Source organism: Anastrepha obliqua, chromosome 3 (genome assembly GCF_027943255.1).
Source record: "Anastrepha obliqua isolate idAnaObli1 chromosome 3, idAnaObli1_1.0, whole genome shotgun sequence".
NCBI classification, from domain to species: Eukaryota; Metazoa; Arthropoda; class Insecta; order Diptera; family Tephritidae; genus Anastrepha; species Anastrepha obliqua.
Window position 1 is genome coordinate 138470171 of NC_072894.1, and position 26248 is coordinate 138496418.

At 35.7% G+C, this 26248-nt stretch overlaps 1 protein-coding gene across 1 annotated transcript; it reads right to left on the reverse strand.

Moving 5' to 3' along the window:
• Window positions 1-3324: 3324 nt before the first annotated feature.
• On the reverse strand, window positions 3325-26000 carry LOC129240762 (chitin deacetylase 1). Its single transcript, XM_054876742.1, has 5 exons — window positions 25062-26000; window positions 16176-16336; window positions 14276-14525; window positions 5261-5579; window positions 3325-5045 (listed from the first exon to the last, which is right to left on the reverse strand). Exons 1-5 carry the CDS (start codon window positions 25111-25113, stop codon window positions 4217-4219), a joined length of 1611 nt encoding a protein of 536 aa, XP_054732717.1. The 5' UTR covers window positions 25114-26000; the 3' UTR covers window positions 3325-4216.
• Between the last annotated feature and the right edge of the window lie 248 nt (window positions 26001-26248).

The following is a 26248-nucleotide window of genomic DNA, read 5'->3' on the forward strand; positions in this document are numbered from 1 at the left end:
CAAATTAAAGATTTTAAATGAATTTTAAATTTTGAGCCGTAAACCCTGACATATAATGCTCGTTTTTTTTTTTTAAATAGTTTAGTTTTACATTCATTTAATAAATAAATAAAATAAAATAAAACAAAATAATTTCAAATTTAAAAACATATTTTAAAATGTTAAAAAAAAAATTCACATTTTAATGCGAGTTTCATGTCATATTTTATGCTTCTGCTACTACCGTAAACTTAGCGCACAGGCCCAGTACTAAGTTATCGTACCATTAATTTCTCGAGGTGATTCGTGTGTGTGTCATGGTTCTAAATTCACTAGAAGCTCATCAGCTCATAGAGACTACTCGATTTTCATGCAACTTATATACATACATACATACATACATACATACATACATATACATACCATATATGGCCCGCTGACTACTCGAATATGAGTAGCATGGATATTCTTAGAGCAAAATTAAATATGCTAATATCTCTTGTATGATAATTGGCTGTGTCTTCACTTTCATTATGTTAAAATCTAAATCAAGTTCTTCTGTATTCGATTGATAGATTTTTAATGGTTGAATAGCATTTTAAGGTTTTTGGAAGCTATACGGTTTTGTTTGTGTAAAATTTTATTTCAAACATGAGCCAGCTTCAGGAAATTTTACGGCTATTTAATATTTATGTACCAAACAGGATGGTAGGAATTTAAGATTAAATATTTAATCGATACCGCGACTCATATGATAATTTAGGTAATAAAGTATGGCCCTGTGCATGAAGTGTTGGGGTGACAATTATAAAAGATATAGAATGATTTAACTAAGGTATACATATTTGATTAAAAAAATAGTCGAAATTTATCGTTTAACAAGCTTTTTTAAAAAAAAATTTATACTAAAAATTACCTTAGTTTAGTTTTCAGATATTTGCTTATATGAATTATTCCGTTACAAACTCGTTACAAAGCTCAACTCTCGATTTCTATATTTTTTTAAAATATAACTGCCTTAACACATTGACTACCAAGCGGACTAGCCGAAAATCTTCACTGGAGGCAAAGCATGATTTTTGTGGCGCAAAATTAATCAAAATATTTATAATTTTTTCAAAGGACTACGTGCAAACGGACAAGCAATGGTGCACGTCAAGGTCAAAATAAAGATTTCCATCACTCAAAATCAGTGTTTTTAATTAGGAAACAAGTTATTCAAAAGCAAAATTGTATGCTAAATTGACGAAAAAATGATATCAATCGATTATGCCATGAATTCGCATTTCTGCCCATTCGCACACAGTAAATGGAGGTAAATACGGCACCTCCGTAAATTATTGGGCCACTGCAGCGGCGGAGAAATAAGCCGCTTTTGGAATTTTTTTCAGTACGACCTGATTTTTGAAAAATATTTAAAAAACTTTAAAATCTCCAAAAAAATTGCATTAAAATTTTTCATAAAAAATACGAGTATATCTCAAACATTCATATGTACTATGGCATAATTGAAAAAAAAAATTCCAAATTACAAGCCAATCGACCAACATTGGTTGGAGTTATGTGGCCGGGCGACTTGAAAAATGTATTTCAAGAGGAGCGAGTTAAAGTGTTCGGTATCTTAAGCATCGGGCGGAATGTGCTGCACTGAAATTTAAAATACTTTGGGTATGCAATTTTGTAGATATTAAAAAATAAAACAAATAATTGACACATACACCCCTTTTTGTGTTTGACCGAGCTCCTCCTGCTATTTGTGGTGTGCGTCTTGATGTTGTTCCACAAATATATTAGAGCAACTTTAATGCAGCAGAAAAAAAATGTTGTTTTGAGAACTGTGAAGTGATGGTGGTATAAGCGTTCCTCAGAAAGTCGTATAAAAAAATCCAGCTAAAAAAATTCTATACAAAAATAGATAAAATATTCACATTAAGAAAATCTAGTAAGCCAAACCACCACCAAAAAACCACATTAACAAAATCTAATAAAGCAATTTTAGGCAAAGGAACACAGGTTTCTATGACTTTAATACTTATTTTGCCACTCAAATTTAAGCATAAATGACATAAATACAATTTCATGCGTATTTCAATCAAAAATAAAAAAAAAAATTACACAGATAAAATTTTAAATTCATGAATTATGTAAAGCTACAGCGAAGACTCAATTTAAAGAATCACTGGCAATAAGTGGCCTTACGCGACGTTGAGTTATTGGAGTACCGCTGTTATCGCTTATAGATATTGTATTGTATTGTATAGTTTTTGTATAGATACATAAATATACATACATATACATGTATAGATTCTTTCATATTTTATAATATGCGCGTATACCCTTTTGGCCGAGTTTCTCCTCCAATTTGTGGCGTGCGTCTTATATTATAGTATACGAGTACACTATAAAAAAAATATGATTTTCTTCTTGTTTGGAAAAACCACATAAACTCAAATAAAGAAATGGCTTAGTGCCAAAAACTGTTCTTCACAATAAGTGAAAGAGGGCGAAAAATATAAATAAAATAAAGAATCTTTTAAAATACGCGTCTAGATGTTATTTCAAAGTAAAATATATATACATAAATGTAGAATCTTTGAGGCAAAGACTCAAAAGATGTTAAAGGTTGTCCAGCAATACCCAGTTATCGTTCATAACCCATACACTCTAAACTCACCCTCCTTACCATCTCACGACCATCCCTCCCCACCTTCTCCTTTCGTCCCATGGGTTTTCTCTTTCACCTCACCTTGTTCATAAAGGACGAATTAGCTTATCTTCGTCCAAGTGTGCTCATTCCTTGGGCAATCATTCCAACCTAACCTAACCTAACCAGCAATACTTAGCGCTATGCCAGCAATATTCGCAACAGAATGTCCAGTTTTCGGTCTGCCCGTAGCTGCAAAGATTGCACTTCAATATCTGCTAATAGGGAATATTGTAAGCGGTCAGGGTTCAGCTCTAAATTTACCATGCTCCATGTGCCATTTTGAGAAGTTTTAATTTATTTTTGCTTATTTGAAAGCATGACGTTGGATTCGTGTTTAGTACAGCGGGGTACAGTTGATCAAAACTGCGGTTTAGCGCTACTTGGGGAGTGCCCAAGTGGCACTTCAACCATTTCATTTACCTACAATCAACTCGCAAATACTGGATGCAAAGGAAAGTTGAATATTTTCAGGGCTGTCAGTGCTGCAATCCGTAAATGATTGTGACTTCGGGTTTCACCAGAATACAGAATACTCTTAACACTTTTGATAATTTATTTGTGGTAGGTCCCTTTTACGCACATTTTTTTCATTTATCTCCCTCCAAGTGAAGAAAAAATACGTTTATTTTGATTTTGTTTATATTTTTTTATTTATTGGTTTCGTTTTTTTCCACAAATCTTTATATCAATCAATTAATTAATATTTAATTGTATGAATGATACAGAAGGAAAGTTTCACATACATTAAAAATTATGTAATAAAAAATATTTAAATATACGTACAATAAAACATACTACAAATTAAAAACTTTCGCATTAACGCTTTGTGTCTCATCTGTTTCTCCCTAACATTTTGTGTGTGGCTATATGAGTATTTATCGAAAATATTTAATATCATATGTGGAGTTTTTGTTTTCTGGCTTCTTCTTATTCTTCTTTTTCTTGTGTTTTTTAGTGTTTCTTTGTGTGTACATATTTAGTTCAATTTACGTAACTTTAAAATTAACACAGCAACGACCTTGAGCGCCAAATATTTATGTGTGGCCCGAATATCAGAGTGTGTAAATAGTTGCCAATAATTATTTAGCAGCTCAAAGGTCGGTCAAATAATAAAAGTCTTGCATAATTAGAGCAAAGATAATTGATTGAGGCAGTGAAAATAAAGATAACTTAAAGCAAACGAAAAAAAAATTGATTGTGGCATTTAACAAAAAAAAAAAACTATAATTAATGTAGATTTTTCAGAAATGTTTAGCTTAGTTTTGTTTGAGCGGCAATTAACGGTAAAAATATTTACAAATGATAAGAAAAGAAACATATATAATATTAATAGGATAAATAAAAGAAGTGCAAAGGAAAGGCAGTAGAAGATGAAAGAGCAGAGCTGGAAGAGAAAAATTTAAGAGAGAAGAGAGTACAAAATTAAGCGCTAAAGCACAACTCTTTAGCAAAGTTAGAATACTTAAACAAAAATAAAAACAAATAAAAATGTATACGCATTGTGGTGCATTTACAGGTGAGCGCGCTGACTTAGAAGAAACCATCACCGGTTGGGTCATTCACCCATGGGTAGTTATTCGGGCATCGCACACATGTCTGCAAGTTGACGGTCTCGCCGGGGATTTCCTTGGAGGTCAGTTTGCAGGTGCTCGGCACCCAGCAGGCTGGCTTGCCCTCGACAACGCACTTCTCCCTCCATGGCTCGAAGTTCTTGGCTTCGCTGATGGTGCGTGGATTTTGCATCCATTGGATGACCTGTGTCATTGTCACGAAATACACGTCATTGTGATTGGCCAAGATCTCATCGATCCAATACAGGAAGGCATCCAAGAATTCGGGATTGTTCTTCAGCCAAGCTGCGTGGAAATACAAGCCTAATGGTGCACGATTTTGGTCGTAGTGACGGTCGAAATTGTGATTAAGGAAATTATAGAATTGATCGCCAGTTAAAATATTTGAGCACGAGTCCACCATAGCGCAACCGGGCAGGTATTCATCGTTGGCCGGGTCCTCACGACGATCCAGCTCATTCATGACCATTTCCCACACAGCGTGCGAACGGGTTGGGCAGCTCTGCAGATTACCATGGCAACGATGTGGCATGCGGAAGTACATGGTGTATGGCCAGAGTGGTGGATTCGAGAGCGGTGCAGTGATTGTGGAGTCATAGAGGAAAGCTTGCTCTTCCATCATTGTGAATTGATTGTTGCCGCCGACACGTAGGTATGGAGCGCGTACACCCACCACTGAGTTGTCGGTTATGTTGGCGTATTTCTCGATGATGATACGCATGCCAGCCATTTCTTTAGCCCAGTCATCGACGGTAGCGTTCGACCAGAAGCGCTCCTCATCGTTGTGGCTGCAAGAGATGGGAAGAAAAGTGTGGAAGAGGGCGGGGGAATACAATTAAAATTATATAAAAATTGGGGCTATGTGAATAGTTATAGGGTTTGAGTCATTTGTAAGTAGTAACTTAATTAGTTTTTTATTCAAGGCCAAAGTTTTTGAAGTTTTTATTTTTCTCTACATGCTAATGTTTTCCTATTTCTCATGGCATACGTCGTTTTCACTTACGTTATGGAGTGCACAGCGATTTCGTGGCCCTTGCGCGCAGTTTCCTGCACCGCTGAGTAGTTGGTGTATTTGTGTGAAATGAAGTAGGTGGCCTTGATGTCGCAACCGTTGGGATTCTTGCGTCCCTTGAAGATTTCCTTGTACAAGTCGATGTTGTTGTTGTTGATGGCATCGTCGAATGTGATGGTAATCATCATGGGCACATCCTTGGCAGGCAAATCACCGGGAATTGAGGTGCCATCCTCCGAGCAGAAACAGTCGGGCAATACGCACACAGTGGGGTCGCAGGGTGGCGCGCGATTGGGATCGTTATCGATATCTGTATGAAAATAGAGGGGAGTTTGTGAAATTATTGTAGTAATTTCAAAAGGAGTTTGAACTTTTTATTTGGTAAAAATTGTAGGCATATTCAGTCAACAGTTCGATATGTCCTGTATGTATTGTATGCAAAAGGTTCGTTTAAAATTTCTTAGAAATAATTGGCAAATTACATAGATGTGCATTAGGGTGCACCAATCCTTTAAAAAAAGCTTAAAATGCTTGTTTAAAAACTGTATTAAAGTACAGTTTGGATTTTTCGACAAATTTTGTTCAAAAACAGCTAAAGGATACTATTTTTTACCAATTTAAATAATTTTTTTAAAGCTCGTAAATGATTTTAGAAATAGTAAATTTATAGAAAAGGTGTTTTCTAATAGCGGGCGCCTTTCGGCAGGCAAGACAAGCCTCTGAGTGTATTTCTGCCATGAAAAAGCTCCTCATAAAAAATATCTGCCGTTCGGAGTCGGCTTGAAACTGTAGGTCCTTCCATTTGTGGAACAACAACAAGACGCACACCACAAATAGGAGGAAGAACTAATAGAAGTTTTGTTTATTTTTGTTTTTTTTTTTATTATTTTGACTATTGCCGCCAATTGCGGGATAGAGGTTTAAGGAAAACTTGAATAACTTCGCTAAATCTGCATCGATTTAGATTTCTGAGGTATCATTGAAAAGATGTTTTCTCACAATTTTCATTGGAAAAAAAATACCCCTATACACATGCAAACTTTTTTTTTCTTCGCCGATATCAACTAACCATGATTCCGTTGATTCTATTGCTAAAGTTTTTTTTTTTTTAATTTTTATGCAGACCTTTTAAGCCTAAGCTATGTTATTGTATTTTTTGTGATTTTTTAGAAAAATATTTTCATGAACTAATTTTATGAAAGGGTCTTTCAAAAGTTCATATATCCTTGATGACACATTTTTTTAAGCTATCTTTGACATTTAGCAAGTAGACAGACGCCCCGACGTTTTACAAGGTGGTAAAATTATTGAAACTTATTATGAAAATGGTCGATATTTAAGAACAACATATCTCAAAATTGGTGATTCTTTTTAAGGAAATATGCGTGCGAATGATTCCGATAAGGGTGAATAAATTTCAAATTGCAAGCAACTTAAGAATGATAGATACCAGGTTTGCGTGTTAGGTATGGGGGAAAAAGTATGGTTTGAGGGGAGCTTTGGATTACACGTCATTCGTTTTATATTTCACAAAATTTAGCTTTCGCTTAGTGAAACAGTAAACGAATGACGTCGGAATATCTGTCAAATTCGCTCAGAGCCGAATAACGGTCTGCTAGGTAGTACACCTCTAAAAATCTTTTCTTTGAGAATAAAAAAAGTCTGGCAGGCCAAAAATTGGACGATCTGTTGAGAATATTGCTGCTGTAGCGCAAAGTGTCGATAAATCTTGTTTGTGGAATAGTAAATAAAAAAATAGAAATAAATAATTTTATTTCTTGCTGGTTTATGATTTTCAACCATTGATTTTTTTCTCATCACGGATTTTAAATTTTCAATTAAGGTAAGGCGTCTCTTTTTTGTGGCTCCATAGTAGTACACCTCGTTGGATAGTTTCACGATCCATGATAGTTACTATTGCTTTTACAAAACGGAACCCGCGATTGAGTTGGCCGCATGCCGACTGCCGAATGAATAGTTCAGTGACCAAGTAATCACTTGGCTGCCGTTTTTCACAATGCAAGTGAATATATTGTGTGATTTTTATTTAAACATTGCATGTATCATTTACACCTGGAGAAATAGCGGTAATATAAGCTAATGTCAGTGAACTTAACGGCTTGAAAGTGGAAATTATTATTTCACATTTGTTATTCAAACAACGAATCAAACATAATTCACAGTCACACAGCATGAAAACGTTATAAATAATTAAAGAAAAATTATGCACACACACCTACAAGCCTATGTAGATGTGTAAATAAAAAAAACAAAAAAAAAAAACACAGAAATAGAAACAAATATCTAAAGCATAAAACAAAGTACACTCTAATGCCGCTACCGTTTCGATTTTTGTTTCTTATTTTATTGCGTGCGCAGAGTGAATGGCTGCCAGCCACACGACGACAAGACGCGGCACTCATTCAGCGGCCAAAACGATGTATACTTCCAGTGTTGGCAGGCTCGGGTCATTTGTTTGTGAATTGCTGACAAATATTGGCGGCTGATACACAGATAATCAGTTATGAGCGGCACGTCGCGGCGGCGCAGCCCAAGCGCGTTTACATCCCATGCCGCAGCGCATACAAATACAGGCAAAATTTACATAGAAAAGCGTTTGTGTAAATACAATTTTAAATGCGTGCTTTCTATAGCTTGTGCATGCATGTGTGTGTGTATGTAAATTTATTTTAGGCCCAAAGGAAAGCGTGGCTTGTAATAAAATTTATATCATCAATGGGCAATGCACTTGGTGGCATTTTTGTTTTGTGTTGATTATTTTTATTGCCATGCATCAAAGTGACTACAAATTTAGTAGCAATCGCAAAGGTAGTGGTAATTGCACGTGAGTGGAAATTTAAATGCCAAACGATTGGAAAAATAGCCACTAATAAGAAAATATTTGTTGAACAAATATGAAAAATACCTACATACTTACGTACATACGTACAAATGCGCGCGGTGTATGAATGAATGGAAAGGAATGGCGTGCATTGATTCATTGGCAAATATTTGCAACTATTTTGTGAAACTCTGGCACGAAAGTGTGGGCTATTAGCTTTGGCAAAGGCCAGCATACGCCTACAATGCATGGAGACTTCACCTTGTAGATAGTTAATTGTTGTTGTTGTTGGTGTTTTGTGTAATTTACATTGCTGCATTTTAAATATTTGCTGCAGCAGAAATTTAACAGTAACTTTTACTTTGTAGTACGTTTTAATTTAATTTTATTGACTGTTCCACGCCAGTGGCAAAAATGCGGCTTTGAATGCGAAATGAAAATACAGTGAAGTGATTTGTCGAAAAAAAAGTTTTTTTTTTTTTAATTTTAACAAACTACTTAATGATTTTTCAAATGAAAAAGTTTCGAATTAACAGCTTTATGCAAACTTTGTAGCACAAAAACAAAAACAATAAAAGTGAAATAGCGTTATTTTCAATGAAAGTCAAATCTGCATGTGTATGTGTGTATGTGTGCATGCAGCTGAGCTGTTAAATTATGACAAAAGAAAATAGTCATATTGCAGTCAGATGCTTGCATAAATACATGCATCCATACATACATACATTCATACATGCATATATATTAAATACATACATACCCACAGACATAAATACATGCATACTTACGAGTATATACATACATACACACATATAGCGTCGCTGCCGCCGTGGTCAGTGGCTCGCAGTTGCCGCTATATTCGTACAATAAAATACCTAAACAAAGGCGCTGAAGCGCAGATCCCTGATAAATCGTTCGCTGCACCTCTTGTTTTTCTCCAAAAAAAAACTTCAAATTTACAACTTTTTAATAAGACAACAACACGTGCATGCATGCTGATAGGTACTATATTTTTGTACTCAAAATTTTGGTATTCCACACAATTTTCTTCATTAACACAACAGCACACAATTTTTGCGAAAACTTTTATTTTTTTATTTCTTTACATTTGTCTGCTTATCTTTAACTCATCCGCGAACGCATTCATTAAATACTGCTCCTTTATTTAAGGGTTTCTTTTTCACTTGTTTGCGCCAAAAAAAGCAAAAAAAAAATGACAAAAAACCGAAAATGGTTATGTCATCGAACCGGTTCCTGCTGGTTATCAAATCAACAGGCGCTCGTATTACTATTTGTTTACCATTTTTAAATCTTTTGTTTTTGTATTTACATATACAATGTGCTTGTATATGTAGTGCAACTACATGTTTGTGGTTTCGTTTGTATGTTCATATGCTCTCATTAGTTTGCTTAAGGTATGTGATTTTGGCAGCTTTTTGTCGCCATATGCATTGAAGCCTTGGAGCAGTTGAGGTACCTACTGATGTGTTTGTATCCTTGCATTATTTTGTCTCACTGGAATTATGAATCGAATTGTCGTACGCCATTCGACTGCAACTTTTCTAAAAGTGTGTCTACCAGGAACTTCTTGTGTAACGCAAAATGATATATGCTGAGTGACGGTTAATTGCCAGTCATGTATGATCTTTTTGGTTGTGGAAAAACATACCATCAACACAAAAAAAATACCATCAAGGAAAAACTCAGAGATGAGGCGTTAAGGCTACAAAACGTAAACTGGCACCAAACTCTGGGGCAATGAAAATGCAAATGTGAGGCCATATTGAGATCGCATAATCAGTAGGGATTTAAATATCTCATAAATCTCTTTAAGAAAAAAAAACAGAGAATGGTCACTCACATTCCCATTAGTCATTGCAGATTGCGCAGCCATCTTGACAGCCGCGTCCATGGCCCAATGACTTTTGTCGATTTTGCTACCTATCACCAGAGACACCATAACATTTTTCTTCTCTCTCTAAAGTGAGAAGAAAAAGTAAACATCTCGTCCAAGTACGGCCGGAAGATAGGCACTTATGGTCGGCCCAACTCATATCGAGCTAGGCTAACTCAGCTAACTAGGCTTATTGCGGGCGCTGGGTCTGCATGCGGCATTGTGAAAAGTAGGGCACACAAAAATCTTAAGCACCAAGTGCAAACCTCTGTTCATGTATGTGCATTCAGTTCCATTCCAAGTTTATAAAGAATTTATTGGCCCCTTATGGATTATGGGATCCAAAATAAAATATCAGCCGGCAACGAAACCATTGATCTTTTACGGGAAAAGCTTCCGAAAGTTTTTTCTTTGGGGCCACGTGAGAGAGAAGGTCTACGCCAAAAGTCCAGGGTCGATTTGAGATCTCAAAGATGAAATTCGTGAGGCTATCGAGGACATAGGGCAGCCACTTTGCAATTCGGTTATGGAAAATTTCATGAAAAGGATATTGCCCTTTAAGCGTGGTCGTTGTGGTCATTTCCCTGATGTTATTTTCCACTATTAACGGCAAACCTTCCTCTTTATAATGAAATAAACAACCGATCATGTATATTAAAAAATATTATTTTTCTTTGAATATCAATATAACACCTCTTATTGGAAAACTCTTTACATATTTAGCCGTTTAATCCTAAAATTTAATTTTCTATCGATTTATATTATTTATATAACCTTTTAAAAAGAATCCTCGAACAGGACGAAAAGAGGCCAGACTCGGGTACTCAATCGAAGGTTTTAAAAAAGGTGTCCAATGGAGACTTAAATTTGTTTACTTATAACAATGCAACGCTTACGATGCACGATGCGAATACCCTACATTTATGTATGCTTCAAATTAACATGATTTTTTCACCGAAAAGGGAAATGTCTCAGAGGCTCATTAACTCACTGTCGTGTACTTGTGCAGACTTGTTTGTGGATTGCAAAGTGATGTAAAATTTCTTTTTGACAAAAATATTTTCACAGAGTAACTTTATTTGCTGTGAGTGCCCTGCCTTTGCTAGAGCGAGGCTACGAGTTTTGGGTTCCGATGTCAAGAGAATGAGTAATATTCGTCCTCTAAAGCTGGAGATGCCACAGAATCTGGAAAATTCTCACAATAGCTTTATCTCTGTCTCTATTCTTTGCTATATTTTTCTCTGATACTTTTCTCCTTCCCTCCTTGACTCTCTACCTTCTTTCCAAAGCTCTAAATACAATGGGCTTTTTAGCCTGAGTATTTTAGGAGCCACCAAAGGCTCCTTTGTCACAATTTTGTATTAAAAATTCACCAATTTGCATCATTGTTGCACTTCTTTCATAATTCCATGCAATTTTCTTCGTTTGGTAGGTGTTACCACTCACGTCTGCCAAGTGTGTTTGTAGTTTTTTTTTTCAAGCAATTATTTCAGCATAAGTGAATTGAGCTTCAGTCTTCAAATGTCCCATATTTTCAACAAATTTCCATGCCATTTCCCACTTCTATCTTTTGCTTATTCAAAAGTTTTTATAAAAATCGCAGTTAGCGTCTAAAATCGTGTGCAATCATCTGCTTTGCTTGTCAGGCTACTTCTTGTTGCAGGTCTTATTTTGTCCCATTTTCCCTTACACAACTTTGTATTATAGTCATGCAAATTCGACCACAATGAAACTTTACTTTCGTCAGTTGGTTGGTAACTTTTTGTTTTGCTACAAATTGAATGGGTTTTACGCTCCTACCGTTCATTTTTTTGTTTTGCTTTTCATACCACAATCGCGACACACATATTTGGGCACCGGCGAATGTTGATTGTTATCGCCTGGCTAAACCATAATCAACAACAGGTTACCTTAGCCGAACAAAGTGCAACGGTATTGGGGTTGCATGTTGTTTTTTTCTGTCTTGTTTTCATTTGCAACTCAGCAAAAAAGTGTCGAAATACGCAGAAGAAGAAGGTAAAACCCGTAAACTCATAGGTGAACAAAAACAAAAAACAAAAAGTGAAAAATGAGAATAAAAATAAAAATGACGGCAACAATGAAAAATTTCGATTTTTGCTGCAATCTTGAAACCGGTATTTATGATGCTTGTACATAAAAGTATTATGCTTTAAAGTATTGTTGTGTCTGTGTAAGCAATTGCCTGTCGCCGTCGCCGTCACCTAGCCATGCCATGCCTAGCAAATGAGCTGTTGGAAATTTTAGCTCACATTTCGAGTACTTAGCGCTTTTGCACACATACACACACGTATGCATTTGTGTGCCTGTATGCAAACAAAACATTATAATCTCTTAAGCTCTGCGTGCGCTCAAATCTAAAACAACTACACTCATTTCATTTATTTCTGTGCAATGTATGTTACTCCAAAAATTTTGATTTGTAAATTATTTAAATGCGTATGAACTACTTGTTACGAGGGGTGCCTTGTATATGTCGGGATTTGGCAACCCTGGTGTTGCAATCTGGCAACTGGCAGCTGTATCGCAAAGTTTGACATTTTTTGGCTTTTACGTACTCAGAACGTTTTAAAATACCAGCGCTATTTGTGTTGTTTACAGTAACTTAAAAGATTCATCTCGGTCCAAAAATGGAATTAAATCGTGAACATTTTCGTGCGATTATTCTTTACAACTTTCGACGTGGATTAACTCAGCAACATTGCATGGATGAACTTAATTCATTTTTTGGCGATGAAGCTCTATAAAGAACCAGTGTTTATCGATGGTATGGTGAATTCAATCGTGGTCGTAGTTCACTCCAAGACGAATTTCGTGAAGGTCGTCAAAAATCAGTTGTTGTTCCGAAAACCATTGATGATGTGCGCGAACTGATATTGCAAGATCGTCATGTGACCTATCGTGAGATTGAGACAATCTTAGGCATTAGTGGGACCAACATACATTCAATATTGCATAAACATTTGACTGTCAAAAAAATTTGTTCGCGTCAAAATATACGATCGCGGGGTTTCGAAACACGTCTATGACATCGTGACAGGTGATGAATCATGGATTTATGCGTATGAGCCCGAAAGTAATCAGCAGTCGACTGTATGGGTGTTTCAAGATGAGCCAAATCCAACAAAAGTTGTTCGCGCACGAAGCACTTCCAAGCAAATGGTCGCCTGTTTTTTCGGAAAAACTGGACATGTCGCAACCGTACCACTAGAACAACGCAGAACAGTAAATTCTGAGTGGTACACAACCATTTGTTTGCCAGTTGTCTTCCAAGAAATTAGGAAAACCAATCGCCAACGACGGATCACTCTTCACCAGGACAATGCGAGCTCTCACACATCGGTTCAAACAACTGCATTTTTGAGCACCCAAAACATCGAATTAATGGGTCATCCGCCGTATAGCCCTGACTTGGCACCGAATGACTTCTTTTTATTCCCGTACGTAAAAAAACAAACTGAGAGGTCAACATTTCTCGACACCTGAAGAAGCGGTTGCGGCATTCAGAAAGCATGTTTTGGAGGTACCTCATTCAGAGTGTCAAAAGTGCTTCGACAATTGGTTCAAACGCATGCAAAAGTGTATAGATCTTCATGGAGAATATTTTGAAAAACAATAAAGTGATTTTCGAAGATTAAAATTTGTTTTTGTTCTCTAATCCCGACATATAAAAGGCACCCCTCGTACTAGCGGAAAGAGGAGCGAGCAGCGTGGAAAGGTGGAAGGGCAAGCACCACAGATATCCGCAAGCGCACGCGTATGTAATCAATATCTCGCCAGAGAAGAAGGAGAAAAAAATTACGCATATAAAAAGATTAAAAAAAAAATATAAAAAAATATATAAAAAAATCGTGAAATTCAAATTGAGTAACACTGCATGTGATGAATTCCGGTTTCCAATTTAGTCTTGTGTTTTTCTTCTACAATATTTTCTGGTTGGATTTTTCGTGCATACCAACTTTGTTGCCGATTTGTCACTTTATAGTTGCTTTTGACATTTTTAGGTAAGTTGAAGATTTATTTGCGCACGCGAACACTCTCACGCACATATACACATGCACGAATAATTTGCTATACATATCGATTACGTATAAATATATAAGTTGAAAAATCAAAAGTATGTTGAGGTCACTAATTGATTTTAGCTTTGTTTTTTTGTTTTTTGTTTTTGCGTTTTGTAGCTTTGTTTGTCGTTAATAATTTCGATAAAATGTTATAGTAAAAAACTTTCTGCTTCTTATTTAGCACTTACCACAAGTGTTCTCATCAGAACCATCTGAGCAATCCTTCTCGCCGTTACAGAAGAGGCCGCGCTCAATGCAGTTACCATCACCACAAGCCAAGAAGCCATCCTGGCAGAGTGGCTCGTCTGTGTGGAGCAAAGGTTTGACACGTCGCTCTTTGTTCTTCGATTTGCAGTTCTTGACGGATTCTTTCCAGTCACAGGTCTGTTTCTCAATATCGAAGTACAAACCAGCCGGGCAACGAATGGCTTGCAAACCCTAAGCGAATGAAAAAAAAGAGGCGGAAAATTATTAGCTATGACTGAATCTTGAATAGTTGGATATGATAAAGTATTCTAAGTGATGCATATTAAGATATATATTAGAGTTATATATTTAGGCCTATACTTAAATTTGTATAAGAAAAATAATTTGGGAAAATCCGAGCAGTCTGTGAAAGTATGAAAGCTGGAAACTCCGGCATAGTGAATGGAAAGCATGCTGCTATATATTAGACCAGTTTGGGCTACACTTATTTTGGTTTTTAATACACATTAATTTTTTTATAAAAATGTAGCTCATTTTATACGCCAGATTCGTATGAGCTCTGCCTAGAAAGGAAGGAAGAACTATCGTAGGTAAACTGACAGCCTACAATTTGCTAGCGGCACTTGCACTCAAGATAGGCATCGTAAACAGCTCTAAGTACAGATTTTGCAATGAACTGAAAGTGAGGGCAACTCTAGAGCACCTTCTTGCCCAGCGCTGGCTGAGTTGACGCGAGGTGCACCTCTACAGGATCAGACCGCGGGTAATCAACGGTATCGCAAACCTCTCATTTCGTGGGGTTGGTTGGAAGACTATTGGCTGGCATGAGAAAAAATACTATCGCTCAGGTCACGTGAAAATAGAATTGCGCCAATATAAACCCTACGTTGGACACCTTTTTTTGAACCATTTGGTTCGGCACCCGGATCCGGCCTTTTTTCGTCTCTCTCTAAATTTTAGGAAGCTACCTGGAAGCTAAAGTCGCTCGTATAGCTTAGCTATAGAAATATGTTAAATTCACGTCCAAGGTTGAAAATGCCAGCCTGGCCAGACCTGGGTGCCCAACGAATTAGCCCTTAAGAGGATGATACATCCGCAATTGAGTCGTTGAGTATTGCAAATTATTTCTCTGATAACCTCGTTGACTACGTCGCAGTTATCTGATTTTCGCTTGTGTGCTTAAAACTCAACTTACAACATTAAAGCTCACTTTAACCAATCGATAAGAATATATTTGTTTATTTCTTTTTTCAAAACAATTTTCAGTCCTTAAGTCATTCGGTTTGAAATATTTCTGAAGTAAGAAATTTGTAGTAGCAAATTGAAAGTTAGGTTTAAAAAGAAGTTAATTGAAGAGAAATTAAATATGGCGATGTAAGTAGGGGACATCTTGTTTGGCTCACTGACATTATATATATAATTCTTAATTTTGGTGTTTCACCGAGATTCGAAACTACGTTCTCTACGAATCCCGAATGGTAGTCACGCAGCGACCCATTCGGCTATGGCGGCTCACTGGTATTACTAGTATAGAACTCAGGTGCACAAACTAGCGAATTTTTATTTCAGCGCTGCCTTAGGCTAGGAGCTAATAAATTTATTACTATTCGGCAGTGGGGTAAGCGAAAAGTGTTAAAGTGCACTTTAGTGTTAAGAGTAGTTTATGCGGCAGGTTAGCAAAGCTCACTTTAATTTTTTTGATGGGTAAAGAGTGTTACATGTTATACGAAGATCTGCATGCGTTTTCTTTATATTTATTTTATATGCGTTAAATATTTCCTCTAACAGATTTTAAGAAATCTAAAAAATCTTACGCCAATAATAGGGTTTAATTCTAATTTCTGTGCTCTGTGCACATACAAATTTGCTGTTTTCACTTACCGACGATGTACACTGAATAACATCACGACAATTATCGCCTTCCCCAGCGACCAAACGGAACCATTCACCGGCATCTTTGTCCTTACATAATTCTTTCTCAAAGGACTCCTCTTTTTTGGGCTCTTCAGTTGTGGCCTGACGTCTCACACGTTCTGCAGAAGCTGCAATAAAAATAAAAGTGTAACAATTAAAATAAATACTTTTTTTAAATATTCTGTATTAAAAATCTAATATTCGTTTAAAGGAATGCTCAGCTAATTTCGGAATTAATTTTGATACTCAGTAATTTCTAAACATACAAATGCTTTTTTAAATCTCATTAAGCTTCTTGACTCTTAATAACGTCTTGACTTGGCAGCTGCTATTAAAAGTTGAAGCGGGAAACCGGTTATTGCACATCGTCAATCAATAGCGAATGATAAATCCAAAAAAATATATATCAATGAAAAATCGGTGTTTTACAAAATTTGCAATGATAGACATAAAAAGCAAACAATAACAACAAACCGGAAGCAGATGTGTAGGCCAATAAAGACTTGTGCCAATTTTTTGTGTTTGTTTGCGCACACACATACAAGCATGCTTCACCGCCGCAATGCATACACTCACATATAACCATTTTGGTTTGAATTGGTTAAGTGCGCGCACTTATAAGTATTTGAGAAGTAGGTTTCAAGTGATCGCCATGCTTAAAAAAAGCTTCCTGCTTGACATACGTCAAATACTTGCACACAATCGTTGACTTCGAATGGCAATCATTCAAATAGTAGTATGCAGATGTGTGTATGTATGTGTGCACAAGTCTTTGGAAACACGTGTGCGCTCGGATATACCGTTTTAAGCACGAAACGGCCATTAAAGCCAGCCATGTTGCTGACTACTTGTTGGGCGTCCAAAATAGAAACACAAACTGGTGCAGCCGGTTGTTGATTACTGGCCAGTGGAGTCATTGTTGATGGTTACCAGCCGTTATGATTTAAATTGTAAAGAACACGGCACGGAATGGTACCAATTTATTTGACAAGTATAAAAATAACTTAAAAAATGTCAAATGGAATTACTAAGCAGTGGCTATAAAGTAGCAGAAAACATATGGATTAAGAAAAAAGTTGTGGCTATAAAACTTTGTAAAGAAAAATTAATTAGAGCTGAAAAAAGTGGATTGATTAAATAGTTGTGAAAAGAACGACCGTATAACAGTGAAAGTGTGGCAGTGAGGTAGAGTTGAAGAAGTTGCTGGAGATGGAATTTTCGAAAGAAAGATTTGCATGAGAGATAAGGAAATAATTAATATTATAACTGCAGATTTTCCCACTGTATACTAGAAAGTGTCAAATGTAATCTAGGAAGGCGCGCGTGTTTTTCAAAAAATATAGAAATACTTCAGCGTAGTCAATAGTTGTGCAGGCACGCTTATATATATTTTGGGGAAAAAGAAATCCACTATTTTCTCGATAGATGGCTGTATTGATCGCTATCTCGAAAAGCCTCCATCAAACAATATAAAGTTTGTGCTCATTGTCAAGTGATATTTCACACTAAAAAATTCTTTTCTTGTTTTTTGATTGTGCCATTCCGTTGTGAGTTACAGGCTGTTAACAATGGAAGTCAGCAGAGAGAAAATTCGGTACATTTTATAGTTTTTCTTTGATAAAGGCGAAAATGCAAGCCTTTGCCCAGGCCGCTGAAAATGTGACTGTTGCTTGTGGTGCCGATACTGTAATAGTAAATAGCTAATTACGTGCAATTTTGGTTTCGTCGATTCAGTTCGGATATTTTTGATGTTAAAGAAAATGTGGAAAATGTTTTTTTGAGTAGTCTTCGCCCAGGAGCTAGAGATCGACCATAAAACAGTTTCCAACTATTTGCGCAAAAACTTTACACAAAAATAATGGATTTCTGTTTGCGCAAACTAATTTATATAATAATGCAAAAACAAATATAAACAAAATATATTTTTTTTGTTTTTTTTTTCTTTTTTGTTTGGTTTTATGTTCTTTAAAAGCCTCATAATGCGTGAAAAATGCACGTAAATGTTCTTTAGTATGTATGAAATGTATCTAAAAAGATGTGAAATAGATTTTGAAACATTTTACTGGATATCAAAGAAAATTTGTTCAAAAATGTTAAGGTAAGGAAAATAATAAGAATTTGAATTTTTTACTGAAGCTAATTGCATTTTGCCTGAAATATCATACAATCGATGTCGCATAAGAACTGCATAGCACACTTTTTATAAGTATATGTATATACTTGTAAAAGGTAGCGCAAAATTAATCACTCTATCGGAAGATTTATAATTTTTGTATCTGGCATTGCATGCCAACCAAGTTTGACACTTGTGAACTAAGCAGCTGTGGTATGCAATGTCAGAATAAAAATTTAAATCACTCGAAATAATTTTCTTTCATTTAGTAAACAAGTTATTCAAAAATTCAAATAATTGGATGATTAAATTTGCGCTCCCTGGTATAAGGGTATATATGCTTTTCCGAAGCTCATTTTACGTTCTCTGAAGTACTGGCGGTGCCATATATGAACTTTTTACAAGTAGAATATCCTTGTACACGAGTACTACTATAGAACTATAGAAGCATTTAAATTTGTATGATTGCTTCTGAAGGGTAAGTGAATATTCTGCAAAACACGCAACTCTTCTGAAATACCTTTCTACGGCAAAGTTGAAAAGTATGCACTTTCTATATAATTTATTTCATTATTTTCGATATTAATTTTTTTTTTTAATTCCATCTCCAGCAATTTGTTTAAGTAGTTGAAGTATATTTAACGGTTTATGCGGTATAATTGAATAATATTGGCAGATCAGAAAACTAGCAGCCTACTTAAATTATCTAATCTGTTTTTGAAAGACTAAATATTAAGTGCTTAAACTCTCCATACAAACACTTGGTAACGCTATGGATCAATTTCTGTTCGAATTCGTGGACGCCGTACTGCCAGCCAACATACAGCTTTACGATGCTTCGTAATTGTCACTTTTACTAACATTGGACTCAAAAGCCGTAGGATAAAATTCTATATACAGTTCAAAAGTGCTCTCTTGTATCTAAGCATTCGTAATATAAAAATTTTAGGTAGTCTGTTAACCAACATAATTGAGTTGTAAAAATGCCGCTCTGTTAACCAGCATAGTTGAGTTGTAGTTTCTGTTAACCAACATAGTTGGGAAGTAGTTTTCTACTAAGAAGTTAGAGCCTCGATCATGAGGCCTTAAGGGAACAAGGGTGTTGCTACATATAATAGATACGTAAATTCTTGCTTCTCCTTCTATTATTTAAGTACCCACACGAGGAGTGTTTAAACCGTTCGTAGGTGTTCGTGTTGGTCTCCAACAAATTGTTTCAACAGGGGGCCAAATGTGAATGATGCAGCCAGCTGCATATCTACACAATACTACGAATTTCTTATATCACAGCTTGAAATACTACTTCTTCATTTGAGCAAAACTTTTATTTACCAAAAAAAATTGAGAAAATATATTAATGTAGTGCATGTACATATATGTATGTATGTAGATAATGAGGAACAGGAGAATTAAATGGACGTAAATCTGAGCTCCACTGCAAGTAATACCCGATTATAATTACCGTGTTATGCAATGTTTGTCGAATGTAGAGTTAAATATAACTTTCAAATAAAATTTTAAAGCAACTTAATGAATTCAATTCAGAAATTCAATAAATTATGCCCACAAGCAATTCCACCGGTTCTGCGACTAGAATTTCTATTCAAATACACGTTCAAATTTAGTTTTAATCATAGTTTACTGCATTACTGCCAATTCGGCCTGCAACTAAATATAAAAACAAAAAGAAAAAATTGTCTGCTCTCGTTGTCACATAAAACTAAAAGTTGTTCCACTGCAACACCTAAACGACCTTTCACAATAAAAAAAAACGTATACACGCAACAAGCAAGAAAACAAGAAAAAATCAAACAATTTTAATCAGCACAGTCGTCAAGGTTGACTAGAGTAACGAAACGAAGCGCTGCTAAATGTCAAGCTTATTAAAAAGGGAATGCAGAAAATTAAAAAGGAGAGAGGGAAACCAAAGTACATACACTTATGCATATGTGCGTGTGTGTGGCGAATGTATAAGTGCAGTAAAACGTGGAGATGCAACAAATATGTAATGAATTAAAAAAAAAAAACATTTAATATATAATTGGCGAGTTGCAAGGTTACTTTGCTGTTTTCATGTTAACTATGAAAGGGGAGTAGTGGATGCCATGTGTGAACTTTTGGTATTTTGAAAATTGACGATTACGAAAATATGTGAGTTACGGAGATGGAAAGTGTTTGGTGAAAAATGTATACATTTCGCACTATGCACTTCATTGAAATTAATTAAAAAATTATATGTATATTAAAACATATGCATGGAAAGATTTTTAATGAATGTCTGGACCATCTCGTGAAAATTATGTGCCGTTGGAAGGTGTCGTGAAGGTTCAGCGCAAGAAAGTTAAGTAGAGAAGAAAATAAGTTTTGCCCTATTTTTTATGAATTTATTTATTTAAAGTTTTTAACGGTTAAATAAATATTTGGATAGCTTGAACCCACAACCAGATATTTTATAATTGTGTGAAAATTTTTAATATGACTTGTACGAACTCTTTAAATATATTTTTAGCCGTTCAAAGTTTGCAAAATACGGCATGTAAAAAAAAGAAAAAATCTCATGCATTCATTGGGAAATGAGGGAAAAAGTTATTAAGCAGCAACTAGAAAATTGAGCCGCTTCAAACTTGAACTTTGTTATACTACAACTAAATGGGTTATAAAATAGCGTACAAAAAAAATTAATTCTTCTTTTTTATCAAAACGGCACTTTAGTGCTATTTGAGGAGTGCCAGACTGGCACTTCAACCATTTCACCTACCATAAAGAGTGTGGGATTTCGATGGAAATTGGATGAATATTGAAAAATGTTTTCCAAAGTTTGAAACTTGCATTTATATGGTATTTCTTACTTTAAAAGTTAGATTAAAAAAAAGAGAATAAGCAAAAGATAAATAGCCAAAACTTGTCAAAATGGTGCAAAATTTATTATGGTTAAATCCTCGATAATTTTTTGACATCATGTACATTTGGTATCTGCATGTTCACAAATACAAGACTAGTTACGGACATAAATTTTACCTGATTATCACGTACTCCGTGAAGTGAGCCAATTTCATATGGTAAACTAAATGCTTAAAAGCTTTAGGTATTAAATTATTAAATATATAAAAATTGTTTTAAAAGATCCCACGAGATTTCCCAGATACACCAAATTATGGAAACAGGGAAACTAAAAATAAAAGATTTCGCATAGTACTTTTGACCAACGAGAGGCGTTTGAAAAGTCTATGCAAAGTCTGAGAGTTGGTACTACTGAGTTGTTCAAGAGTTGGTCATGTTTAGTTAGTAGCACCTCCTGGAAGAACACGCAGCAAGTTTCAGTCAGATCGGTCTATTTCTTTGTGGCGAAAAACAATTTTATTTAGTTCGCGCCTCAGCATTTGTGGTCGCAAAATGAATGAAAATAGGGTTCCAACTCGATTCACATTCCCTTTATTCACTACGCTTGGTTCCCTCGGACTGCTATTTGTTCCATAATAAATTGACGTTGCGTGCAGCGCCTCAGTAAATGTTCATAGAAAGGCAAAAGGCCGCTTCCACTATGCGAAGCTAGGTAGTTCCACGTATAAAGCGAAACGGAGTAGGGGTGGGTTTCTAGTGCAGTGAGCCGAAAAGCTCCCTCTCTACACAAAAAAAAAAAAAACAAAAAACAAAAAAAAGGATTCCCCATTTTGGAGAAATAGTTGCTGCAAAGATTTTATTCAAACGATAAGGTGATAAACATTTTGGTTTAAAATGTCTCACGAGATGCTACAGATACAGCAAATTGTGGAAGCAGAGAAGCTACAAATCTAAGCTGTTGCACAGTACTTTAATTCAATCCGTTTGAGCAGCATTCATTTCCATTTAAGTTATAAATAAAATTTATTAAGGTAATAAATACAAATAAAAAATTATCTACAAAATGTTTCCAAAGTTCCAGGAAATTTACTCTCTAAGAAACGCCTGTTTTGCGAAAAATTAATTTCGAAACATGCTAACATTTATTAAAAAGCCGTTAGAAAATATAATTAAATTTGACTTTTGTACATTTTTGGTTTGGTAGGAACTGGTTTCTTGCTTACCCCGCCAACTCATTGAAACCTATCTGTGCACACTTAGAAACCATTTATGTGTGTGGATTTGTGAGGAGCTCATGTGCACTTTTTTAACTGCATGCGCACCTGAGTAACTAAGAGTTTCCGGTATTTTGCACCGCCATAAAATTTGTATAACTGTACTTGCATAGGTGTATGTGTGCATATAGGTGGTGCACACATACATAAACACTTATTTATATATGCATGCATGTAGGTATGTGCGTGAGTGTATTCGAAAAGTGGGTGAAGTATGACAAATGACGCCATAGTAATTTTCGGATTTGTAGAAAAATGCAGCAGGTTGAGGAAAAAATGCGTTACAGCGCTGTTTGTGTACTGTGGCTAACGAAGTTAGTTAAATTACATATTAAAAAAGATAAAATAAATAAATTATATGTATTATGCGCACATCTGCGTTAGAGAAAGTTGGATTATATAATTTATGTGTATGATGAGCCGGGCGATTTGTCTTGAATGTGTGCAAAAAGAGTGTGGAAAGAGTGTGAATGTAATATTTACAAAAATTTAAATGAAAAATTAGAAAAAAAACACGCTGATTGCTTTGAATAAATCTTTAGAGGGTACGAGTGATGAATTTAAAAAAAATTGATTAGAGAGTAGATAATTTGAAATTTGATTTTCGTAAGTTAAAGAAAGAATTTGGCGGCCGCCGTAGCCGAATGGGTTGGTGCGTGATTACCATTCAAAATTCACAGAGAGAACGTTGGTTCGAATCTCGGTGAAACCAAAATTAATAAAAACACTTTTCTAATAGCGGTCGCCCCTCGGCAGGCAATGGCAAACCTCCGAGTGTATTTCTGCCATGAAAAAGCTCCTCATAAAAATATTTGCCGTTCGGAGTCGGCTTGAAACTATAGGCCTCTCCATTTGTCGAACAACATCAAGACGCACACCACAAATAGGAGGAGGAGCTCGGCCAAACACCCGAAAAAGGTGTACGCGCCAATTATATATATATATATAAAGACATTTAGAAATTCGTAGTAGATGAATTCCAAACTAAACATTTTGTAATTTAAAAAAAATTTAAGTTCATTTGCCGGTCAGTAACTCTGTTGCTAGCTGATGAACCAAATTTTTGTATTTATTTGTGCCGACTTTTTGATTCAAATTTTTTAAATATTATTCCAAATCAATGAATAAAGGTTTTCGGCATGGCCTTTGCCTAGTGTTATTTTATAGAGTTATTACGCTCGAGCAGAACAGACAGATAATATGCACCGGTATATACTCCGTACTAAAATTTGGGCGAAATCTGTAAAGTACGTATTTTCTGTCATTTTCTGCGAAAAAAATTCCTTTCAATGTCAAATCAAATAATATACATCCTGGTTAAGAGCTAAAATTGGTCATAAGCATTAATATTTCAAATATTTGTTTGGGGGAAAAAAGTCCCTTATTTTGTCGATAGATGACTGTAGTGATCGATATCTCGTAAAGTATCGATCAAACAATATATTGTAAAATTTGTACTCGTTGTCAAGGTGACGTTTCACACTAAAAAAATCTTGTCCTTTGATGTCAAAGAAAATGCCGATGAAATCACAGAAATAATCGAAGTTGAACGGTATAGCATCGTCAAGAAGCTAAATATCGACCACAAAACAGTTTTAAACCAATAGTGCTATTTTCACGCAAAAATAAAATTCTTTTTCCCCAAACTAATATTTTAACCCAGTGCTACCTAGCGCGCCTAATATTTAATATATTTTCTAAATAATATAAAAGCTAAATAAATATGATTTTTTGATTATCTCGACGCCAGCGTCACCTAGGGATAATATTTTTGACATAAGAATTACTTATAAAATCTTCGAGTCCTGCCCCTGTTTCATAAATTAGCTTGGAGTAGCATACGGAAGCATTACATCATGGGAAGGAACTAAAGTCCACGCTTCCATATAATCCTTGGGCAACTGGAGAGACTATAAATTTAGAACCTGATTACTACCACATGGGCACAAGAGAAACCCTGGAGCATCTTCATTGTCATTGTACGGCTCTCTAGAAAACTATACTATTCTACCTGGATGCTCTCAGTTTTTAAAGACCGGAATCTATGCCTGAACTGGAGCTTGAGCGGCACTTAAAATTCGCTAACTGAGTGAGGTATATTTTCGTTAAATAGGTCTCTGATCTTTCATCGCTATGGGCCAAAATTGTCTCTGCGTGGCTTCGGCCAACCAGCATAACCTAGCCTAACCTACACCCAACCACATGAGTTTGAAAATATATGTTGTTTTAAATCAATGAATACAACGTTACTGTCCGATTTTTCTTCAGGCACAGAGAAATCAGTGATTATGAAATTTTTTTACAGTATTTTTTGAAAAACAAAAAAATAAAACATCTATTTATAATAGAGACACTAACAGTTTTACTATTTTTATTTTTACATTATCTTTTAAGCGCGTCCCTTTCACACAAAAACTTGAAAAACCAACAAACAACGCGAAAAAAACCAACTTGTAGGTATATAAAATCTCCAAAATATTCCAAGTGCTTTACAAGTCTATATGCGATATTTTTAAATGAAAATTTTCTGTTATATCTGGCATTATTGCACATATTGAATATCTTTTTTTCTTTTAATATTTGCTAAACACTTAAAATTTTCTTGTTTTGTATTTTAACACTCACCTGTCGCAGCAGCCACAGCTAAAATGGCAAAAACTACTAAAAGTTTTGCCATTGTGTGTGGTTTTGTTTTATTTTCTCTTGCGCTGAAGTTTTAACACCAGCAATCACCGCAGCAACTATCTACGAACGGTATTCACGTTTCAACGTAAGAAATTGCAATAACTCGAGTCACACACAAACTTTCAGTGTTAAATGGTTAAGTGGGGCTCACGACGAGCAAACGTCACTACAAAATGTTACTTTACTTTAAGCAGAAGAAGAGAGATCGTTTCAGTACAAAGCGCACTACAGCAAATTTGTCCTACCGATCACTAGCAGAGTTCCACTTACACTGCGCCAGCGCAACACCACAAAGATCGCAGCAACTGTTGCGAACAGGCAAATAAAGCAACGATCGCCCGAACCAAACGCACAGACGCACGAACGAACACAACGAAATAACGACGAACTGACGTACAAACGAATGACCAAATGAGTGTGGTGTTAGCCTTCGAAATCACTGACTTCTTCTACTTTTATTACAGAAAATGAAATGCAAATGCCACCACAAGTAATGCAACAACAACACCCACAGGTAAACGTAGCACAACACAGTTGTTTGGAGAATAAGGCTGGGGAATAAGTTGAACTATTTTGTTTTTTGCTTTGATACGTGCTTTTTGTGGAGCGCGCAATTTTGCTACTGCTCTTCACCACTATTGGTAGGGGAAGTGGTGGGTAGTGTCACAATTTCATTCCACAATTTGTAATGCACTTCCAACTCGCCGACTAATGCAATACGCTCCAAAGCGATTGAGGATTTTTCGCACTTTTTCAATTTGTTTCAAGTGAGTAAAAAAAAATGTTTTTTCTTAAATAAACTTAAAGCGTTTTGTAAAGGTACAAATGCGAGTTCAACGCGTTTGTGGCGAATTTTCTACAAAAATCTTTACGTGTCGCGCTGTGCCAGCCTAAGAGAGCGTCTGACACAACAACACGCTTTTATATTCAAACGCTTTTGGTACGAAATCCGGCTGAGAGTTTGTGCTTGTTGAGTTTCTCATGCGGCAATAAATATGCACGAATATATATGTGTGTACGTATGTATTTCGCGGGTGGGGTAAAGTTCGTGTGAATGGGGAAATGTGGGCACTAGGAGTGTTGGTGTTGCTGAAGGTTGGCTTGTATGGCAAATGTGGTGAGTCTGC

Bases quoted from the DNA above. Each gene is read 5' to 3' on its own strand.
- LOC129240762 (XM_054876742.1), bottom strand. From the start codon at position 25,113: ATGGCAAAACTTTTAGTAGTTTTTGCCATTTTAGCTGTGGCTGCTGCG. The intron at 14,526-16,175 runs GTAAGTGAAAAC...TCATTCGCTTAG, and splicing joins TTATTCAGTGTACATCGTCG to GGTTTGCAAGCCATTCGTTG. The intron at 5,046-5,260 runs GTAAGTGAAAAC...CATCTCTTGCAG, and splicing joins ATCGCTGTGCACTCCATAAC to CCACAACGATGAGGAGCGCT.